We start from the raw sequence: 19,401 nt of genomic DNA, 5'->3' as shown, positions 1-19,401 counted from the left end.
CATGCCCTGTGTTTAAAGCTTGGCCAGGCGGAACCTCTCAGAATTTGGCACTAATTAGTCCCCTCCACCCCCCAGTCATTTTCCACTTGTTCCCCAAAGCTGGAACACATTATCTCCAGGAGCTTTCCCACTCCTCCACCAGCACTCTGAAACCTGGAGGCCTGTGCTGATGCAGAAGATTACAACTCCCATTTTTATGCTTGTATGCCTTTCTCTGTTCAGTCAGGGCTTGTAGTAGAGTACGGTAATGTAATTCCAATCCAGCTGTATCACAAACTTGACAAGTTTAGAAACACACAGGCGAGATGATTCAGCTTCTGCAGAGTCTAAAGATACAAAAGATCATTGTGTATGGTGTGCTTTTCTAGGTTAAGGCTTTCATATGTTGTCCTGATCCCGCTATTCTAGGACATAATTAGTTTTATAGCCATGGTAGAATATGTGCTGGGACAGGAAGCCAATAAATGTATTGTACACGAAAGAACGCTCCGGGCAGTATTTTCCTGTTTCCGAATTATTTGCCCTGACCTCTTTTCCCATACTTGCTGCAGAATATCCATGAAGCTGTTTCAGTTTAAATTCTTGCATTAAATCTTGCTTTATCTGTAAAGCTCCATCTCTCTTCCTTGCCTGCAGGTCTCCTGAACTCTGCCCCTCTCATGCTTCCTGGCCGCCATGCTCTGAATGCTGGCCTCATGGCTGCGAGTGTGGGGGGCATTATCCCGTACATGATGGACCCCAGCTACACCATGGGAATCACCTGCCTGGGGTCCGTTTCTGCCCTGTCTGCCATCATGGTAAAAGACTGAATCCATTTAAAGGCTTCCTTTTTGGTGGTTTATTTATTTAGTTAGTTATTTATTTTGTGACCTGTGTATATGATTAGGGGCAAATGTATTTTATATATTTCACCTGTACATTTATGAACCCTAAGCATTCCTCAGTCTCTTCTCTTAATAACTTGAATGAGTTTGCGTTGGTTTCAGTGTTGTAACCAGTCTGTAATCCCAAGGATGTCAACCTAAAAGTTGCTAAATGTTTTAAATAATTGATATGCAAACCTAGATGTTTTTTAATATAATGCAGGCTTTCCTACACTAAAGTATTAAGTATTTCTGTCACAGCCCAGAGAAGCAATGCTCAGGTCAGGAAGGCCAACTCCTTTCATCTGGGCATTATCATTATTATTTATTTATTTATTTATTTAATTAATTATTATTATTTTGCATGTAGTGTTCACTGGATCTCACTGTGATACGATGGGGTAAAGCATAATAATGAGAGTTTGAAACAGCAAGAAGAGGCTGTTCTGCTTATGCTTCAGTAAATGTTGGCTTCACTGCATGTATCACCATTTGTAAATAAATCAAGAAGTCATGACAGTTTTATATACCAACTTTTGAACTGTCATCACCATAAAATTAAACACCTACAGCCTCCAGTTTAGATCTTAAATAGTGATTTGAAGTGTTTAAGTCCACAGCTCTTCTGCTAAAGGAATACTTTATAACATAATGTGTGGTAGCTAGCTGGCTTTGTTTAAGTCCGTTCCCCTGAGGGTAGGTGTATACTACTGGAATAATGGAATGATATCATAGAAAGCCTGAAATGAATACTTGGTGTTTTGACAAACATCTCAAGCTTTACGTGAGGCCCATGCAACCAGATCTGTGTAAAATGCATGGCTCTTTCTTATTTACTATCATGATCTGCTTGTTCTTTTGTATGTGTTTAAAAAACTTATGTTTTCTGTTCCTTTTCAGCAGACAAGTAAAAATAAGCATCTGTCATAATACACTTGATAATTGTGTGACTAAAATCATGAATGTATTACAGCATTGTTTTTCCCCCTCACTTTGTCCTTCTTAACTATTCAGTTTATACTTTTGTATTCCCAGGCCCTGTCTGTCAGTCTGTCTTAATCTCTGCTTTCTGTCCATCTCTCTGATAATAATTGGTAGGGAGTAACCCTGACAGCAGCCATCGGTGGAGCGGACATGCCTGTGGTCATCACTGTGCTGAACAGCTACTCAGGTTGGGCTCTGTGTGCTGAAGGCTTCCTGCTTAACAACAACCTGCTGACCATTGTGGGAGCCCTAATCGGCTCGTCTGGAGCCATCCTATCTTACATCATGTGTGTGGTAAGGCTCCAGCCTCCTCACTTTTCGCTTTGCTTTGCTTCCTGGGGGAGTTTGGCCTTACAGAGGTGATTGAGTGCTACCTCACAGTGTTACCGTACGCCTGACCCGACCAGGCTGACCTCAGATCAGGCCCTTGACTCCTCTCTTTCACTTAGAATACGACGAGGGTTTGTTTTATCTGTACTTACAGTTGTGTGTGTCTGTGTATGGTCGCTATATATTTTCAAGTTACAGCTTTATTAATTATTAAAGGTACCAAAGTTACTCGAAACCTTACACTACATATCTTTGCAAATCAAGAATTTTTAAAGGGTGCTGGTCCCCTATTTGCTGCAGTAAAATTTTTGACACCGCTCCAGAATATGGTAATTGTTTATTGCACAGGCCTAAAGAAATTAAAATACATATTCCACAAGGATTTAATGAAATATAAACAGTTATTATGATTGATTAAGTAACTTTGGCGAGATGATTGATCATGCCCTAGTTAGAATGTTGCTGACACTTGTTTACATTCAACAAGAAGGTCATTTGGGATTCAGACTTCTGCTTGGCGCCACACATTGTGGTCCTAGGCTTGCGTACAGCTGCCACATTCTACTTCTAATGCTTGTTGTTTTACATTTTATGACTCTGTGTTAGCAATGGTTGTGCCTTAAATTGGCAAATTCACTAACATGGAAGTGTATGTGCACATTTGTGACATATAGTGGACCTCTGAGTAGTTGAGTAGTAGATTTACTTTTATTCTTACATGCTGCTTCTACCTTGTTCCACTAAGAGGCACTCTAACTGCTCTGAAAAGCTCTGTGTGAGAGTCAAGTCTCTCTTAACCCTGTGTAACTGTATGCACCGTGCCTCTTGTGTGTGTGTGTTTGGGTCTGCTCCTGTGTAGGCCATGAACCGCTCCCTGGCCAACGTCATCCTCGGCGGCTACGGCACCTCCTCCACCGGCACAGGCAAACCCATGGAGATTACAGGCACCCACACGGAGGTCAATGTGGACCAGAGTGTGGAGATGATCAAGGAGGCCCAGAACATCATCATTGTTCCAGGTAACTTCAGACATTGTTTCAAGCCACTCTACAGGAGAGAGCGAGAGGGTCTTCTGCTCAAACCTAACCAGGACTGAAGTGTGCTGTCAACGGTTTCCAAACATTCCATCATGTTCTGTCTGTTTAACTAACCTTGGCTGACCCCCATTACATCACTGGCAATTTTAAACCTTTTGCCTGCGCAGGATGGGTTCCTCCAAAGCAAGGCCTTTTACTCTGAGCTATTCCACGGTGGTCTTAGGAGCCAGGGTTTTGTTTTTATATAGGATTTATGAGGCCCTGGATGGATAGTTGTGCAATGTGTGTCCTTGCGTAGTGCCTCAGCCCTTAGAAGAAGCAGGGTGCAGGCATGTTGTGCAAGCTGAGTTTGGAGAGGTCAGGTTTATCTGTCTGCGACTCTCTTAATACATGCGTCACACACACAAACAATCACTCTGACACGCTTTCACTTTGTTTAACCTTACGTTACAGTTAGGGCCGATTAAGTTGTCCAGTTATTTGGAATTGTGCATCATCACAAAACTCCTGAGGTGACTCACTGTTTTTCTCCCCTGACTGGCCAGTTCCTCTAAATGATGTTTGGAACCCACCAAGGCCTCCAGAATGGCCTCCAGTGATGGCCATGTTCTTTGGACTGCTTTGTTCTCTACAACAGACTGTTTTACAGTCCCGTTTTATGATCCAGCAGCAGGTCGGGAAGATCAAAATGTTGGAGGCACCAAGACTGGAAAAGCTGGGCAATTAAATGTGGGAATATGAAAAGAAAGACATCTAGATTATGATAAATGTTGCTCTCCAGAGTAAACAGGCTGCAATGCCAAGCACAACAGAGACAGCACTTTAAAAAAAACAAAAAAACAAATGGCTGTCCAACAGGCTCGGAGGCATCCAGCTCTCTGCCTGCTCAGCCCGCCGTGTACGTTCAGAGACGGGACAGCTGCAGGTGTCCTGGCCTCAGAATACACTCACCAGCCTGAGCTAGACTAGTGTGAATTGGAGATGAGTGTGATAACAGCACAGACGGCTGCATTCAATTCTCTAGTCTTCTGGCCATGCACTTACTTGAACCCAGTCCACAGCCCCTGCTGAGCAAATGGCCCTTTTTCTTTCTTTCTAGCTTTCATTCTACTGCTTTTTTCTAACAGTTTTTTTTCTTGAGTATTCCACTCTTGTTTTGTGCAGGTGCCATAACTTTGTTTTGATTTTCACATTTCTTATAATTGGAGCCGTCACAGTCACTTTGTGTGATTGACATTTGTGAAAACATTTAAGCACTTTTTTTTGTTTGACACTGGGCTGTTCTGGGCACGATTGTTTTCCTTTGAGGAATTGCCTGTTTTATAAAAAAAAAGGAAGAAAAAAGTAAATCATTAGGGGTATTGGGGCGTGGGTAGTTGACATGCCCTCTGCTGCATGACGTGTTTTTGAAGTAGAGACCGTGGCAGATGTTGAAAGTCTCTATCAAATCCTATCAACTCTAAGTGCTTTACTTTGTCCATTACTGTGGTCCATTTTCTCCTGCCGACTTTATGCTAAACTTTAAGTTTAATAAAATGGAAATATAATGTGTTGTTATTATTATTATTATTATTATTATTATTCACATTTTTATACCAAAGTTTTTGCAGAATTTTCTCTTCATTTACCAGTCTTTGCAAATTCCACCCTGTTACCCGAGAGTCCCCCAGTCACACGCATTGCCACCAAGCTCGGAGGGTAATGACAAGCATGTAGTTCCTTTGCAACACGAGAAGGTTCTTTTGAATTACTGCTTATGTAATGCTACTGGATGGTTCTGCTTGCTGGAGAAGAGAACAAACTGCCCAGATCTGTGAGATCAGACTAGTACTGTGAACACACACAAATGAGTGAGGCCAGTCAAGATGTTTACAGTCATTTTTACACATGCACGGTAACACAGAGCTTCACTGGACATTACCTGGATGAGCTGGACAATACTTGGACTTATCCTACCAGCCCTCTAGTAAAAAATGAAAAGTAATGTCCAAGTGAGCCCCTGTGTAACAGAGTCAGTAATGTTCCGCAGGATTCTTTTGTCCTAAAAAAATGAACAGATATTATGAAGCCAAATGGCTGGTGTATTGGTTGCTTTGTTTAAATGCATCTTACTGGAAAAGCACAGGAGATGGAAGGTTTTCCTATTTAATTGCAATTAAAATGAATATATTATGTTTTTTCAGCTGAGATTTTCCAGTGGTCACTTGTTAATACATAGTCCCAAATTAATAAAGTGATCATGGCTAGTGCAGTTATGTAGAAATGCATAGTAAATTAACAAAGATAAGCAACTTCATTCCTTTCTTTCTTTAGCTTTGATGCTTGTGTTTTATGTAATATAAAAATTTAGCATTTAATTCTTATAGCCACAATTCACAAGGTGATCAATGTCAGTATTGACATTTTTTGGAGCTTTTTCAAACTGGCAGCAGGCTGCTACTGTATTTATACGGTGGTTTTTTTTCCCCCCAAATATTTCTTTAATTCCCTCTCTTAATGTATGTGCTTGTTCACCATAATGAAATGTGTGTTTATTCTGTTGCAGGTTATGGTCTGTGTGCGGCAAAGGCTCAGTATCCCATTGCTGACCTAGTCAAGAGCCTTACTGAGCAGGGCAAGAAAATCAGGTACACAAACCCACGCACACACAAAGTAGCTATAAACAGCTCTCACTGAGGGGTCAGACTTAAAGTCACGATTTGGTGTTTTTTTGTTTTTTTTTTAAACTTTAATTCCCGTTAGCGTCCCTCCTGTCCTTGGTCTCACAGGGGGTCCAGAGTGTGTTGGTGTATGTAGATTACAGCTTGAACATCTCACTGTACTGGTCACCTAGTTGAGCAGCAGCCCACTGTTTGTTTCCCTTTCCCAGCAGCCTGCTTGTAGGACTTCCCGGTTTCTCAAGTGCAGTTTATTCTCTCCTAGATCTGTTATTTTATTATACCATCATGGAAAGGAAGAGTGCTGATGGAGAGTGACAGGTGCAAGCTGCTCAACTCTGCCACCCCTCCACTTCCTCTTGGGGTGTAACAGAGTGGAGGGAAAATGTGTATAACCACAAAGACTAACACCACACACTGGAGGTTGAAATATTTGTCAGAGCCCAACTGTTTGTGTTGAGTTTGGACTGTTTCAGACATCAGCGCCTCAATATTTGTGGGTTCTAGTCAGGTTTAAACTTAACTATTTAAACAGAGCCTCTGATTATTTACCTAAGGTCTAGCTGTTGGGTTGTCACTCGATTTAAAAGTGTAAAACCATCACCTTTAGTATCAGCATACAAACATTTCACCCATGTAAACTCATATTTTTAGCTATTATATATTTTTAGTTAACAGATCATCAGCATTTCTGTGTTTACTTCAGTTTAAACAAACTGTTTCTCTTTGTAAATTTTAGCTCCTGTTGCCTGAACAATTTCTGTGGGTTTCTTCTTGGTTTACTGAAATCCATTAGCAATTTGTTGGTGCTTGTCTAAGAAAGCCAGCCTGCTTCGATGCCAAATAATGCCTGTTCATCTCTGTTTAATGCAATGATTTCTAGTTTTAGGACGCTCTCCGAGGAGTTTAGTTTGCAGTAGATTTTGGCCTTATATTCTGGACGTTGTTTAAAAGCTTTTATTAATGAATGTATACTTTTACAATGTAAAAGAAACCTAATTCTTAATAATGGATTAATTTTTAATGCCTTATGAGGTGATGATAGCTCAGTGACTTTGGTAATGTAACAGATTTTGCAATTAGGAATATGGCATGCTACTCAGCCTTCATGTAGTGCGCCTCAGACTGTGGTCATTTTTGGAAACTGAGCTGTTCTCTGAAAGTTCTGAGGCTTTGTTCTAGTTCAGACTGAATGTGCTCAGGCTACATTCAGGATCAGACTGGAATTTCAGGCCCGAGGTCGAACATAAGCACACAATAAACAGCCCCGACTGCTGTTTGCCTTGTATTTGTTGACTGCTGTAAAAGAGATGATGGGGCATTTTGTCATTAACGGAAATGAATTGGTGTCAGAGTTTATGTAAATATTGCATTACAGTAATGACCATTATCATGTAACACATGATTGTTCTACTGCCCAAAGAGAGGGAGCGCGACCGAGCTTTCTCTCACTCCTTCCCTCCTGCTCTCAACCTTTGTTCTAGTCCCACTAGACACTGGTTGTCCTCACTGGTCTCACCATACTAATTATGGCAAAAAGACTAATTATGGTCTTCTCTGTGTCTTTCTTAAAGGACCCCACAGCACACTGCACCATGGGGATGGTGCGCACACACACACATGCTCTCTAATCAGTCCCAGGATGTTAGTGTGTGTTGCCAGCCCCTGATTTACATGTGGTGGGTGAAGTGCTGGTCAGCTGGCATTGCACCTTTTTGGCTGTGATTGATCAGCGATCATGTATTACTTTGTGGAAACTACTCCAGGCTTGAACGAGCATGCTCATCTCACTGTGAAGGTTTCGACTGGGTTCGAGTGTTTTGTTATGACTCTCCGCCAGATTACCATTCTCGCAGATACTCTCAAGGGTCTCTGCAGTGACCGAGTAAAGTTCCTCTTTTCTTTAAATGCAGCTCCAAGAGCGGTTAAAAGACTCAATCGAACCATCCCTTCGTGTGGGCTCTCGGCAGTGCTCGCCTTGTCCGGCTCTGCCAGTGTTGCGGGGCCTTGGAGGAGGAGGAGGAGAGGGAGAGAGGCAGGCCGGAAGCTTGTGTAATTTTCTTTCCTTCGTTTGATCTGGGAGCCCGACAGCTGCTGCCAATTAGGGCATTTGCAGTTGATTAAAGGGGGAGATGGGTGGCCGGAGAGTGGACAGATTAGGCAGCGTTTTTCGTCCCCTGGCCCCTCCTCCGCTCCTCTCAAGGTTAATTCACCGGGGGTGTTGCCCTGTTGTTAGGGCTACTCGTGTGTCTGTTCTCTCCCCACCTCCCCCGCCCCCTCCTCCCTCTCTTGCTTGTTTGTGCTTTCTGTTTGTCTGACATACAGATGCAGAGACTTTAGTGTGACCTGTGGGTTTCCTTAACTGCTGGATTGTGTGAAACTGCTTGGTTTTGCAAACAGTTTTAAACTGAGCCAGGAAGGCAGTGCAAGGCTTCAATGGGCCATAAGTCGTCATAGTAAAAAGCAGCTGAATGTTTTAAAATGTAAAGGCAGCGTGTGTTTGTGGGTAGAGAAGTGGTAATGGGGAAAGCAGAAGGTCAGGCTGGTTTGGCGGGCAGGGGAGCCGGGCTTGGACACTGCACCGTCTGTCGGAGTGCTCTTGCTGCAGCTGCAGCTTATGTAAGCCTTCCACACCATGGACGCTGATTGACAAATCCCAAGTCTGAGACTTTTGATGTTTGCTTACATAGCTGTCTGCTTTTAGGTGATTACTCTGCAACCTTTTCTCTGTCTTTTCTTCAAGTGATGGCTCAATTTACTGAGAGGACCTGACAAATAGTGACTTGATGACACATTCATGAAGGATACCATGTCATTTCAGTGTTTTGCTTCACCTTTTTTGTGTGTGTTTTTTTTTTTTTTTTTTTTTTAAGTTAAGACCTTGAATGTGCTCGAAACCGTGAAGGACCTGTTTTGAAAGTGGGAACAAACTAAATTTTTAGTTTAAGGCACTGATCAGAGACGACAGGTGACCCAGGCTCTAACTATTTAATGATGGTCATTTTTCTAACAAGACCACTCTTCCAGTAAGTGCTCTGAGCGAAGACAATTTTGGGCATGCCACTTCCTGTGTGTGTGCCCTGGGCTTCTTGGCCATGATGAGGTTTTTTTTTTTTATTATTTACGGTGAGGACAGGTCATAAAGGCACTGGGCAGCCTCAGGGCCTGTTCTTCTTCCTCCAGCCATTTCCCTTCAGTGCAGTCTTTTACTACCACTAGCATTAAAAAAAATATAGCTTCAGCTTACTTCCTGTTCCCCTTAACCTTTGCCAAACAACATGACCCTGAAACTCCTGAGCTTGGATGTTTAAAAACAATTCAAGAACTCATACTTTTACTATAGGAAGGTGCCTGGTGTCACACTTTTAAAACTAAGTCCTTTTAAAATTAGACACATGTACATATGAGCTGTTTGTTTGTAGGTTTGGCATCCACCCTGTAGCTGGACGCATGCCTGGACAGCTGAACGTGCTGCTGGCGGAGGCTGGTGTGCCGTACGATGTTGTTCTGGAGATGGATGAGATCAATGATGATTTCCCAGGTATGGCTTTGAACTTGTGGTCCTGCTGTTGAATTGTTGTCGTAGTCCTCTGCCCTTGAGTGCGTAGCCCTGTTTAAACAGTTAAACCTCTGTTTGACCTGAGATTCTGGTTGTTTTCAGAGACTGACCTGGTTTTGGTCATTGGAGCCAATGATACAGTAAACTCAGCTGCTCAGGAGGACCCTAACTCAATCATTGCTGGTATGCCAGTGCTGGAAGTCTGGAAGTCTAAACAGGTGGGTGAAGCACTAAAGATCTAAAGATATTCTCCAGCCGAAAAAAAACACAGGAATGTACATACCATATATTGTATGGTAAATCTATAATGTAATAATTGTGACAGCTCTATTACCACTCACACCAGCTCGCTGGTACAAATAATAAAGACAAATACAGCCCCTGTCTGATGTGGATGCAGCAATGTTACCCAAATGCTATTCAAATCAGCAGATTATTTCTATGTTAAACTTGGCATATTAAAGATCATAGTAAAGGCTTTCGTGCTGCGGTGCTCCTTTTAAGAATTAGAGATGAAGCCAAGTAAAGGATGAGAAAAGCTTTACCTTTGCTCTTACTAGGACCCTGGGTGGTGTAATATAGACCATATTTCAGCTTCCTACCCAGGATAAGCGGAAGCACCTCCCTTTGGTCCAGGTGTATCCTAAGCATATGCAGATCCCACGCTGCTTCTATTAGCTCTGACTCACTCTCTTAGGAATGATGACATTTCAGTGCATCTGACTGGAACTTTCCTTAAATATAGACTGTAGCGTCTAAGTGAAGGAAAGCCCTGCAGTGCACATCCTGGGTCTGGGGAAATCACAGAGTTGCATGACTTTTTCTCCTTTTTCTATAATCCCAGGGGAAAATAAACTGTCAAAGTGGTGGTATATTCTGCTGTTTAGCTTTGGTGGTACACTTAAGAGTACATGGTACGTCAGTACATTTAGTAAGTGAAGATACATGTATCCTATTCTCTATTTGTAGTCGTTTGAGTTACATTGACTGCATGAGCCCCATTTCATCTCTAGGACTTGTGTTTTAATGTTTGATTTTACACAGTTCTACAAAGAAAACCTCACCTCTCCATCTGGAGAAGAAAATGTGGTATATTTTAAGGGAACACCACTGGAATTTAAAACCACTGTTGTACCTTTTAAAAGGTTTATTTACATTATTTGCACATTTAGTACCTTTTTCTGACAGTTTTACAGCTTTTGTTCGTCCTAATGTTACATCCATTTAGTCATTAATCTCTAATGAGACAAAGAGTGTTTGTTTGTAAACATGGGCTCCAAAGTCATGGCTTCGACAATTGTCTCACAAAGTGCACGTGTGTGTTTGCGTGTGTGTGAGAGACATCTTCCATGTGTAGATTAGGCAGTTAACCTAACGTTGTAGTGACACACCTGATGACACGATGGCGTTGTTGAGTATCAGGCCATCTTGTAGACTGGCAAGCCCAGAGTCTGGTACTGTGTCCCTGATCGCTGATTACTCCCAGCTTAGAGGGGCCTTCGTACGTAACCTCAGTCCCAAACGGAACCAGCTGCATGGTGAATAACGTATCAAAGCCAGAGCTGTGGGCCCATCCCGAGGGATGTCAGGCCATGCTCGAGTAGGCGCATGACAGTGAAGCTGTGCGGACTGGGTGTGCCTCTCTCCCTCTCCTCTCTCTGAACCCTCTCCCCCCCCCTTTTCACCTGGCTGCCAGTGATCATCCGCAGACCTTCTTCAGGACGGAGGATGATATTAAAACACTCCGCCTGCTGATTTGAGGTCCCTGGATGAGGGTCATTTTGTTCCAACTATCTTTCAGCGTATTGAATAACACCAAAGCAGGACCAGCGGCGAGGACTCTCCTCTCTGGTTTTACTTATTCAATTACTAAAGGGTTCCTGCTTCCCAAACAGATGCTCCCAATCACGGCAGCACTCTTACTCGTTTTCCCAGGAAGTGCTCAGCCTGAGTCTTGCGCTCAAGACACTAATGACTCTTAATTTTCTAAATGGCAGATACTTAAATAACCATTAGAAACTGGAAGCGAGAGCCCTTTTCTCCCACTCTCTCGCTCTCTCTCTATTGTACAAACACAGTCTACCACACTAAGAGCAGGTGCAATACAGTATTTCTTTGACAAGTATTGTGGCATTTGGCATAAGCTGACCTGAGTGACTCAGAAGATCAACAGGACCATGGAACAAATCACTGATCCAAGTCCTAGTTATTCTGGTACCAAACTGGATGGAATAAAACTGTCTGTCTGTATGAGTGACTAAACAAATGAATCTGTGGTTTCAATCCCCCAGGTCATCGTGATGAAGAGATCACTGGGTGTGGGCTACGCTGCAGTGGACAACCCCATCTTCTACAAGCCCAACACGGCCATGCTTTTAGGAGACGCCAAGAAAACATGCGACGCTCTGTCAGCTAAAGTGCGCGAAGGCTAATGACTAGTACCTACAGTTCCAGCCCTCCAGGAGGGGGAAGAATCACTGCACCCAAAGTGTGCACACTGAACAAATTTAGACGTAAAGTAGCATCCATGTCTCACTCCTGACCACAGTCTCTATGCTCCTTTATTTGCTTCTCTTTTATGGATTGCTTATTTGGTTCTAGATTTAGTTCATCTCTATTTAGCATTTGTTTTAATGGCGTTAGGTTGGGACTCCGGACATGCATTAACTAAATTGAAGATAAATAATATTTTAAAAAAGCATTAATGCAAATCACTCAGACCATAGCACATCTTGGGTTTTCTATTTAACCTAGACTTTTTATAAAATTAGGCATTATTTGTTTTAAGGCAAGCAAGGCAGTTTGTAGGAAACATAGTGTCAAGTGGTTGCAGTTTAAGCCATAGGAAATTCTGGATATGTGCAAAAAATAATTTTTCTCTTCTTCTTTTTGAGGAAAAAACGTACAACAGTAATGTGATCAACCTGTGGTATTGTAACATGTTTATGAACTTCTGCAAGAAGGAACATTTGAATGTTTTTTTTTTTTCCCCACTCAGCATTAACTTACCTCTTAAGGCCTCATGGCTTTGAAGGACCAGTGACGATATGAAGTCAAGTGCACCTCATAATAAATGGCACATTTGGCTCTCGAAGGATCAAAAACAGCTATGCCCCTTGGGATTTCAGTTTCAAAGCTTTGCCCTTAACCAAGATGAATGTCCAAATCTAGAAATGGCATACTATGTTTCCTACCAGATTCCAGATCTGTTTACAGCCCTATACCCTAGCATTTGGCAGTCGTTAATAACACGACTCACCGGGACGTTATGAAATACAAGTTTAACAGACAACGTGGCAGACCATGACAACAACCCTACCTCTACAGTTTTAAACATGACCAAACAGTCTGTCCTTGTAACCTTCAAGGACTAAAGCACATTTCCCAGTTCTACTGATATCTGACTTGAGCTGCGGTAGAGTAGAAGAGCCAGTTTGTTGGTTGATATTGTAGTAGGACGTTTGCTTATGCAGATATTAATATAATACAGGTTGGACCAGTGCACTGGATGGAGATCCGTTGATGCCACTTTCGTCATTTCAAAGGCTTTTTTCTTTTGTTTTATTTTATTTTTAAGTTCTCCTGTTAAGGCAAGAGGAAACAAGCAATAAATCAATTCCATTCTAAAGTAAAATACAAATAAGAAATCCTAGCTGGTTGTCTGGGTGAAGATGAAATTTGTATCACACTCCCACCCTCCCTCAGACCTTCTGGACCTTTCTGGTACATAGATAAGCCCTTGCTTGTTTGGAAACGTCGATGCTGTTAATTGGGAGAAGATGGGAGGGAAAGGGAACAAGTCTTCAGACATTTCATTGTGCCATGGTTAGGAGATGAATGAGTTAATGACATACTGTGAAGTGTTTCTCTCTCCGGGTTATCATGGAACATCACTCTTAATAAACATCCAGATATGAAATCCACTGGGCTGCATTGTTGTTCCTTAAGCTTGCATGCTTTTCAGCTCCGATGTCGCACGAAGATTTAATGTCGGCAGCGCAGTCTTGCCACGCGAGCTTAATGTTTGTATCACTGTGGTGTATCTCTAGAAAGCACGCTGATAAGTATCTGCACAAGTGGCAGTGATTGCCCATTGTCATCTTCAAGGTGACCTGCTGCTGGGGCTGTGGTATTTTCTCGGCCATATGTGTGTGAAGTTGAGGGTGGAGATGTTCGTTCCTCCATTCAATGGGATTGCATGAGTTTATCATGGGGGCTCTTTCACTACTGCAACAAGTGGCACTCAGACGTGATGATATCTCCTCCTGCACCTCACCTGGAGGGAAAGGATGAGGGCTGTGAAGAAAGTGCTCTGGGTGGCTGCTGCACTCGTAAATGAAAGAGATTTTGGACCCTCTTTAGCATAGCTGTACAGTTCTATAATAAACTGAACATTTACATTACATTTGAGAGGAACATATTTTTATGCAATTTACCTACAGTGACTTTTTAAAAAATATAAATAACTAATTAAATGGGAAATATCCTAAGGGAATAATTACTTGTTCAGCGCATTGTCAACTTTTAATTTGGGAGCTCTGGAGCTCATACAAACCCACAAACTGAAACAAAACAACCCAGTTAAAACTACAACTTGTGATTTTTGTGCTGCTTCTTACGTAGACTGCAGCCACTTTATAATAGTCCCAGCTCCTTGTCTGAGTCTCTCCAATCACAGAGTCGCAACTGCGTTCAATCCTGATTTCGTTTAGACCCCAGAACTGTGTTCACTTGTGGATAAAGGGGTAGAGTATATCCCTTTTAATATACATTTAAAAGAATAAAAATAAAAACCCAGACCACTCAGAGTTCATAGAAAACACCTCTGTCAATACAATTGTTTTGATAATAAGCAAGTGGCTCTCAGATGTGGAAAGTGGAGTCTATTAAAGTGGTTCCATGCAGAGCTGGCCAGATCTGAAAGCAGCAGGAACAGCAGTCAAAAAGTGAATAAGCAAAGAAGCATGCAATTTTAAAATTTGCACCCAAATGTTTCCATAAATCAGAGTGGTTTAGGAACATTGCACTCTGGTCAGATGATGCAGGACTACTCATCAGAACTACTCATCAGCTTGTTTTTACAGAAGGTTCGGACTTTGACACAAAATATACCCACAGTGAAGCACAGAAACATCAAAATATGGGGCTAATTCTTGTGATTGGTACTAGAGTGCGTTGCGTGTCTTCAGACTGAGCGTGAATGGAGCCAGGAAACTGAAATTGGGGAGGGAAAGATGGACTTTTCAACAGGACGGTGATACACAGCACACAGCCAAATGAATTCCACATTTCTATGCGACCCTGATGTTTCAACAAGAAGGTGGTGCGCACGTACCCCGGCCTACCTCCTGACCGGCCTACCTCATGGTTCAGAGTATGCCGAGCAAGAGATGGACAACACTCTGGAATTGTAGAACTTCAACTTCCATCTCTATGGTCAGTGATAACATTGGAAGTGAGTCTTAAAACAATGAGGCCATTTCAACGTTGGATTGATTGATTTATCATTTTTAGCCACAGTACGTTTAGCTTCAGAGCTGTGCGTCACTGGCTGAGAAATGGCATCTGGAGGCGTTTGGATTGTGGAGAGACCTTCAAACATTAAAAGCATGAAAAGAGTTGAAGATGTTTCTTTATTGTAGCTGGTTAAGTGGGACCTGACTCTGACTGCTAACTTTCCATGAAATAAAAGTAAACAACTCGAGCTGCGAATGAGTTTCTCAGACACTTCACTTCAAATACGAACAAGGTTCAGTTTGCTATTTAATCCGATTTACCATTCTACCTTAAAATATGTGGCGCTTCTTTGTGAGACCAGGAATGCTCCAGATTTGTCTACGTTGCCTTTAAATAACAAAACTAATGAATACTCGCGCATCTTATTTACAAAAACTGTGGATTAAAGTGCTTTCTATGGAAACGTTCCTCAAGATGTCATGTCTCAAGATGTCTCATGTGGTTCCTCTGTGTTTTTAAGAGCGTTTTTAACAAACAGGCCTTGCTTTTGCAACTTAGCCATTTCATTCCTTTTGAATATTTGGTGCAGCATTTCCCGAGCTTCTTTAGTCATATTGTCCTCATTTCTTCATTTTCCAAACCCCAGCTATCATTTCAGATTTTATTTATTTTGACTCTCTAGCTGCAGTCCTCCCAGCAGGGCTGCGAGATTTTTGTGGCTGTGCTAACGATTGAGCCTGATGGAACCTCTTGCGTTTTTATTGATGCTGAAACCCAGCGTAATGGGTTTGAATGTGCTTGGTTCCATTACGAGCTATCTCCAACTTTCGGGCTGGAAAACACCGTAAGAAATATGTCTGATTAGACCGAGGCATACTGTGTTCACTTTAGCCACAAATGTGGCTAAATTACTGTTCGTCTCTGAGAGCTTGCAGGATGTGGCTTCCTTCCACTGGACAGCGTCTCTGTCTTGCATTCTTGAGTTCATCTCTGCTCCAAGTCACTCAAGTGTGAAATGAGTGTCTCTGGCCTTGGTGCAGTTTAGATTGGAGGTCATTGATGAAGTTTCTGGGACATACGTGGGTTTTACTGTAATCCGGGAGATGCAGTTTGAAAGCTGATAAAAGGAGCTAGCCTCATTGATCATGTCTTTCCTGCAGTCTGCACACCTGTTCCACCTGCCTGGGCTCAAACACACGCTTCTCCAGCGTCGCTAAGCCCCTCTTTCATCCTCCAGACCACTGTATATTACCCCACTTTTAAACACAGAGAACGATCATGCGCCGCACTCCAAATGTACCGTTTCAAGCTAATGCTCACGGTATCGCAGTTGCTCTTAAAAGCCAGAGCTGCCGGACTCGAAAAGATAAAGATTAATGTCAACAACCGCCATGCTGCTCTTCCCATGCCCTCCCTATTAAGCCTGACATGCAAGAAACATAAACATGTTTGAGGGTCCTTTTAAGATACTTTTATTGTCCAGCTGCCCTCCTTGTGGCTTTTTTTTTTCCCTTGGAGCTGGGGTTCATGCTAGCTGTGGTGGTGGTGGTGGTTGTGTGTGTATGTGTGTTAATGCTGCCGATAGGGAGCTTCTTTTGAGCTTTCGCAGAAAAGTCCAGGCCTCTCCCTGAGCGATCGTTTGGTAAACAACCTCCACCATTTGGCAGCCGGAGTCCCGACGCTACGGCATGGCTTCAGATTGTATATAGATTGTGGAAGGGATATTATATGCTACTATACAAGTACGACAGGACATTATCAGGTAGCAGATCATCATTTACTTGCATATTATTTGATCTGCGTAAACAATGGAGACTTCTTTTCCCCATTTGTGGGCGAGGAGGACTGTAAAGGACGCGTGCGGCAGAAGGAAGGTTCTTTGAGTTGTCGTGGATATAAGGTATGAGAGAACATCTGTACGTAAATACTTTACATAGATCTAATCCTCTCTTTTAATGGATCTGAGAGGAAGGATTACCGTGGCCCCGTCATGCTGCTGCTTTCGGACTAAAGTGTCTGGCCTGCGATGCTTTGGGCCTGAAAGTGTGTTTGTGCAGCACTGGCCAGGGACAAAATATTTACCCCAGTGTTGTTTTAAACACAGAGCCACAATGTGATGTGTGTTAGCGTAGGGGGGCATCCCTGAGTGACCTCCCACACTCTGAGCTGTGGACTTGAAAACTTCAGTGTATATAAGTCTATAAGCATATTTACATACAGGTTTTACAGGGAAGTCCTTGTATGTTCCTGGTCAAACAGTACACTGACAGATCAGCTTGTAGTATGTAATGTGTTTAAGAGTTTACATGTTTCAATCTATTGATTAACCAACATTTAGCTGATTATTAATCTATTTTTTTCATTCAGGGTTAATGGCATATAACTTTGTAACTTTGGGGTTGGAAGAGATGACCACACAAGCTTCTAGGAGTCATGAGGGAGTCTAGTCAGTAAGTATGCACTAAAATAGCATGTATTGTATTTGTTTGTTTGGTAAAGTAACACGAGGTAGTAGTTACAGCTTTAAAATGATTGTGATGCTTCACTGACCTGTAATAGCACGAATACAGCCTTTGTTGTTGCCACTCCAGGCACAGCACTGCAGAAACCGCACTGTGTAACTTTTGAGGGAGGGTAGGAAGCCATCCCTCCATTCATCTCCCGCCTTGATCCCTCAAGTGAATTACCCTCTGCAACTGTGGGGACCCCAGGAGCAAAAATATTTATGTTTTTATTATAATCTTTAATTAAATGCATAATTCGCATACATACTCATATATATATATACACACACACACACACACACACACACAGATTAATGACAGCTTGTGCTTCTTTATGTGTTTACCAGTTTATTTTTCGCACTTATATTACAGAATCACATGATCCCTGCTATTTTGGCCGGTCTCTCCACACTCCATCACCCTTCTTCTGCCAACGCCGCTCTCCCCGGACCACTCTCGAAGGTGTTTTCATCAGTAGTATTGCCAATCTCTGGTAGTTTTTGTTTAGTTGTTTACTTGCACTGTTATTTAGGACCCTTTTGGGGTTAAAAAAGCCCAGCAGAACAGCTGTGTGAGATTCTAGAGCTGCCATGTCTGGCCCAGTCTATGATTTCATATTCAAAACATCAAAGGTCACTTCTTTTGGGAATTCCACTGTGCAGCTGAGCACTAACTCATGCTGGAAAAGCTGGTCAACTTGATTCATAGGAGAGCACAGCGTAATCTACACATTTTGGCTTCTATATAACAATTTCCAAAATATTTGGGCAAGAAACATAATTTCTTGCAGGTGTCATGTTGGCGGTACAGGTTGTTCCACTGCAGCGCAAGTCAGGGTCTTGGGGTTCTGGGTTCAACCCTTGCCCCAGGTCACTGTCTTTGAGTAGTTTGGTGTGTTTTTCCTGTGTGTGTGTGGGTTTCCTCCAGGTGCTTCGCTTCCTCATGAACAATGAACTCATTCATTCATTGTCTGTAACCCTTATCCAGTTCAGGGTCACGGTGGGTCCAGAGCCTACCTGGAATCATTGGGCACAAGGCAGGAACACACCCTGGAGGGGGCGCCAGTCCTTCACAGGGCAACACTTACTCTCACACATTCACTCATGCACTCACACCTATGGACACTTTTAAGTCACCAATCCACCTACCAACCCATGGGGAGAACACACCAAACTCCTCACAGTCAGTCACCTGGAGCAGGACTTGAACCCACAACCTCCAGGTCCCTGTGTGACTGAGGCACTACCTGCTGTGCCACCGTGCCGCCCCACAACAACAACAATAAAAAAAAAAGTGCACTATAAGCAAATAAAACTAGAAAATGCTCCCTCTGCATGTTTTCTGTGGCTGTGGTCAGCGCAACTAGAGGCGCACTGGCTGCCGCTCTCCGCTGTTCTAACAAAAGCTCATATCAATTACAAGTGTGTAACCGAACCCGCTGTAAACAGTGGATAAATGGTGACTTTAGCGTTTATCTATGGCCCAAATGGCGCTGGATAGAACCAAGAATCTTGAATGGACCCTGTTAAATAACCAGAGTTCTTTCGCTGGATAAGGGCTCTATGTATCTTTGTTTACATTAGGAGGTTTAGCTGTAACACCCCCATGGAGCCTGGCCAGATCTGACAGTTCTATATAGACATTAATTTGAAATATTCTTTTGAGTTATTATAACTGCTGTCAAAGCTGGCAGATGGTGTTGCTTCGGAAATACGAGAACACAACTAAAGGCCCTGTTAGCCTTAACCTGTGTTACTACGGAAAATATCCATGTCCACATTTTACCCTGCGCCATTTTGTGTCCTGTTCTCTCTCACTGAATGTTTGTCTGACAGCTCTCTGAAGGTCTCCTAGGTTCCTTTACTCTCTGTGAAAGTGGCAAAGTCAGAAGGAGGTTAAGTGAGCGCAGGCTTTTGGGAGAAGTCCTGGTGGTCGATGGGTCGTAGAGGGTGGTCCTGTTTTGAGTGTCCTGGTGTAGGTAGCATTTCTGGAGGCAAATCAGGAATGTAA

The 19,401-nt window shown here is 42.7% G+C and overlaps 1 protein-coding gene across 2 annotated transcripts in view; it reads left to right on the top strand.

Annotated features, from left to right (window-relative positions):
* Positions 1–13,371, top strand: part of nnt (nicotinamide nucleotide transhydrogenase) — a 35,941-nt gene extending 22,570 nt beyond the window's left edge. For both annotated transcript variants that reach the window (XM_066645961.1, XM_066645962.1), the window contains exons 16-22: positions 637–797; positions 1,962–2,141; positions 3,037–3,196; positions 5,760–5,841; positions 9,294–9,412; positions 9,533–9,648; positions 11,722–13,371. In XM_066645961.1, the coding sequence (XP_066502058.1) occupies positions 637–797; positions 1,962–2,141; positions 3,037–3,196; positions 5,760–5,841; positions 9,294–9,412; positions 9,533–9,648; positions 11,722–11,862 (959 nt within the window). In that variant the 3' untranslated portion in view covers positions 11,863–13,371. The remainder of the gene's footprint in view (positions 1–636; positions 798–1,961; positions 2,142–3,036; positions 3,197–5,759; positions 5,842–9,293; positions 9,413–9,532; positions 9,649–11,721) is intronic.
* The last annotated feature ends 6,030 nt before the right edge of the window (positions 13,372–19,401 follow it).

Source organism: Hoplias malabaricus, chromosome 15 (assembly GCF_029633855.1).
Source record: "Hoplias malabaricus isolate fHopMal1 chromosome 15, fHopMal1.hap1, whole genome shotgun sequence".
Classification (NCBI taxonomy): domain Eukaryota; kingdom Metazoa; phylum Chordata; class Actinopteri; order Characiformes; family Erythrinidae; genus Hoplias; species Hoplias malabaricus.
The sequence above is the reverse complement of the archived record's forward strand: the minus strand, read 5'-3'. Positions and strand labels throughout refer to the sequence as shown.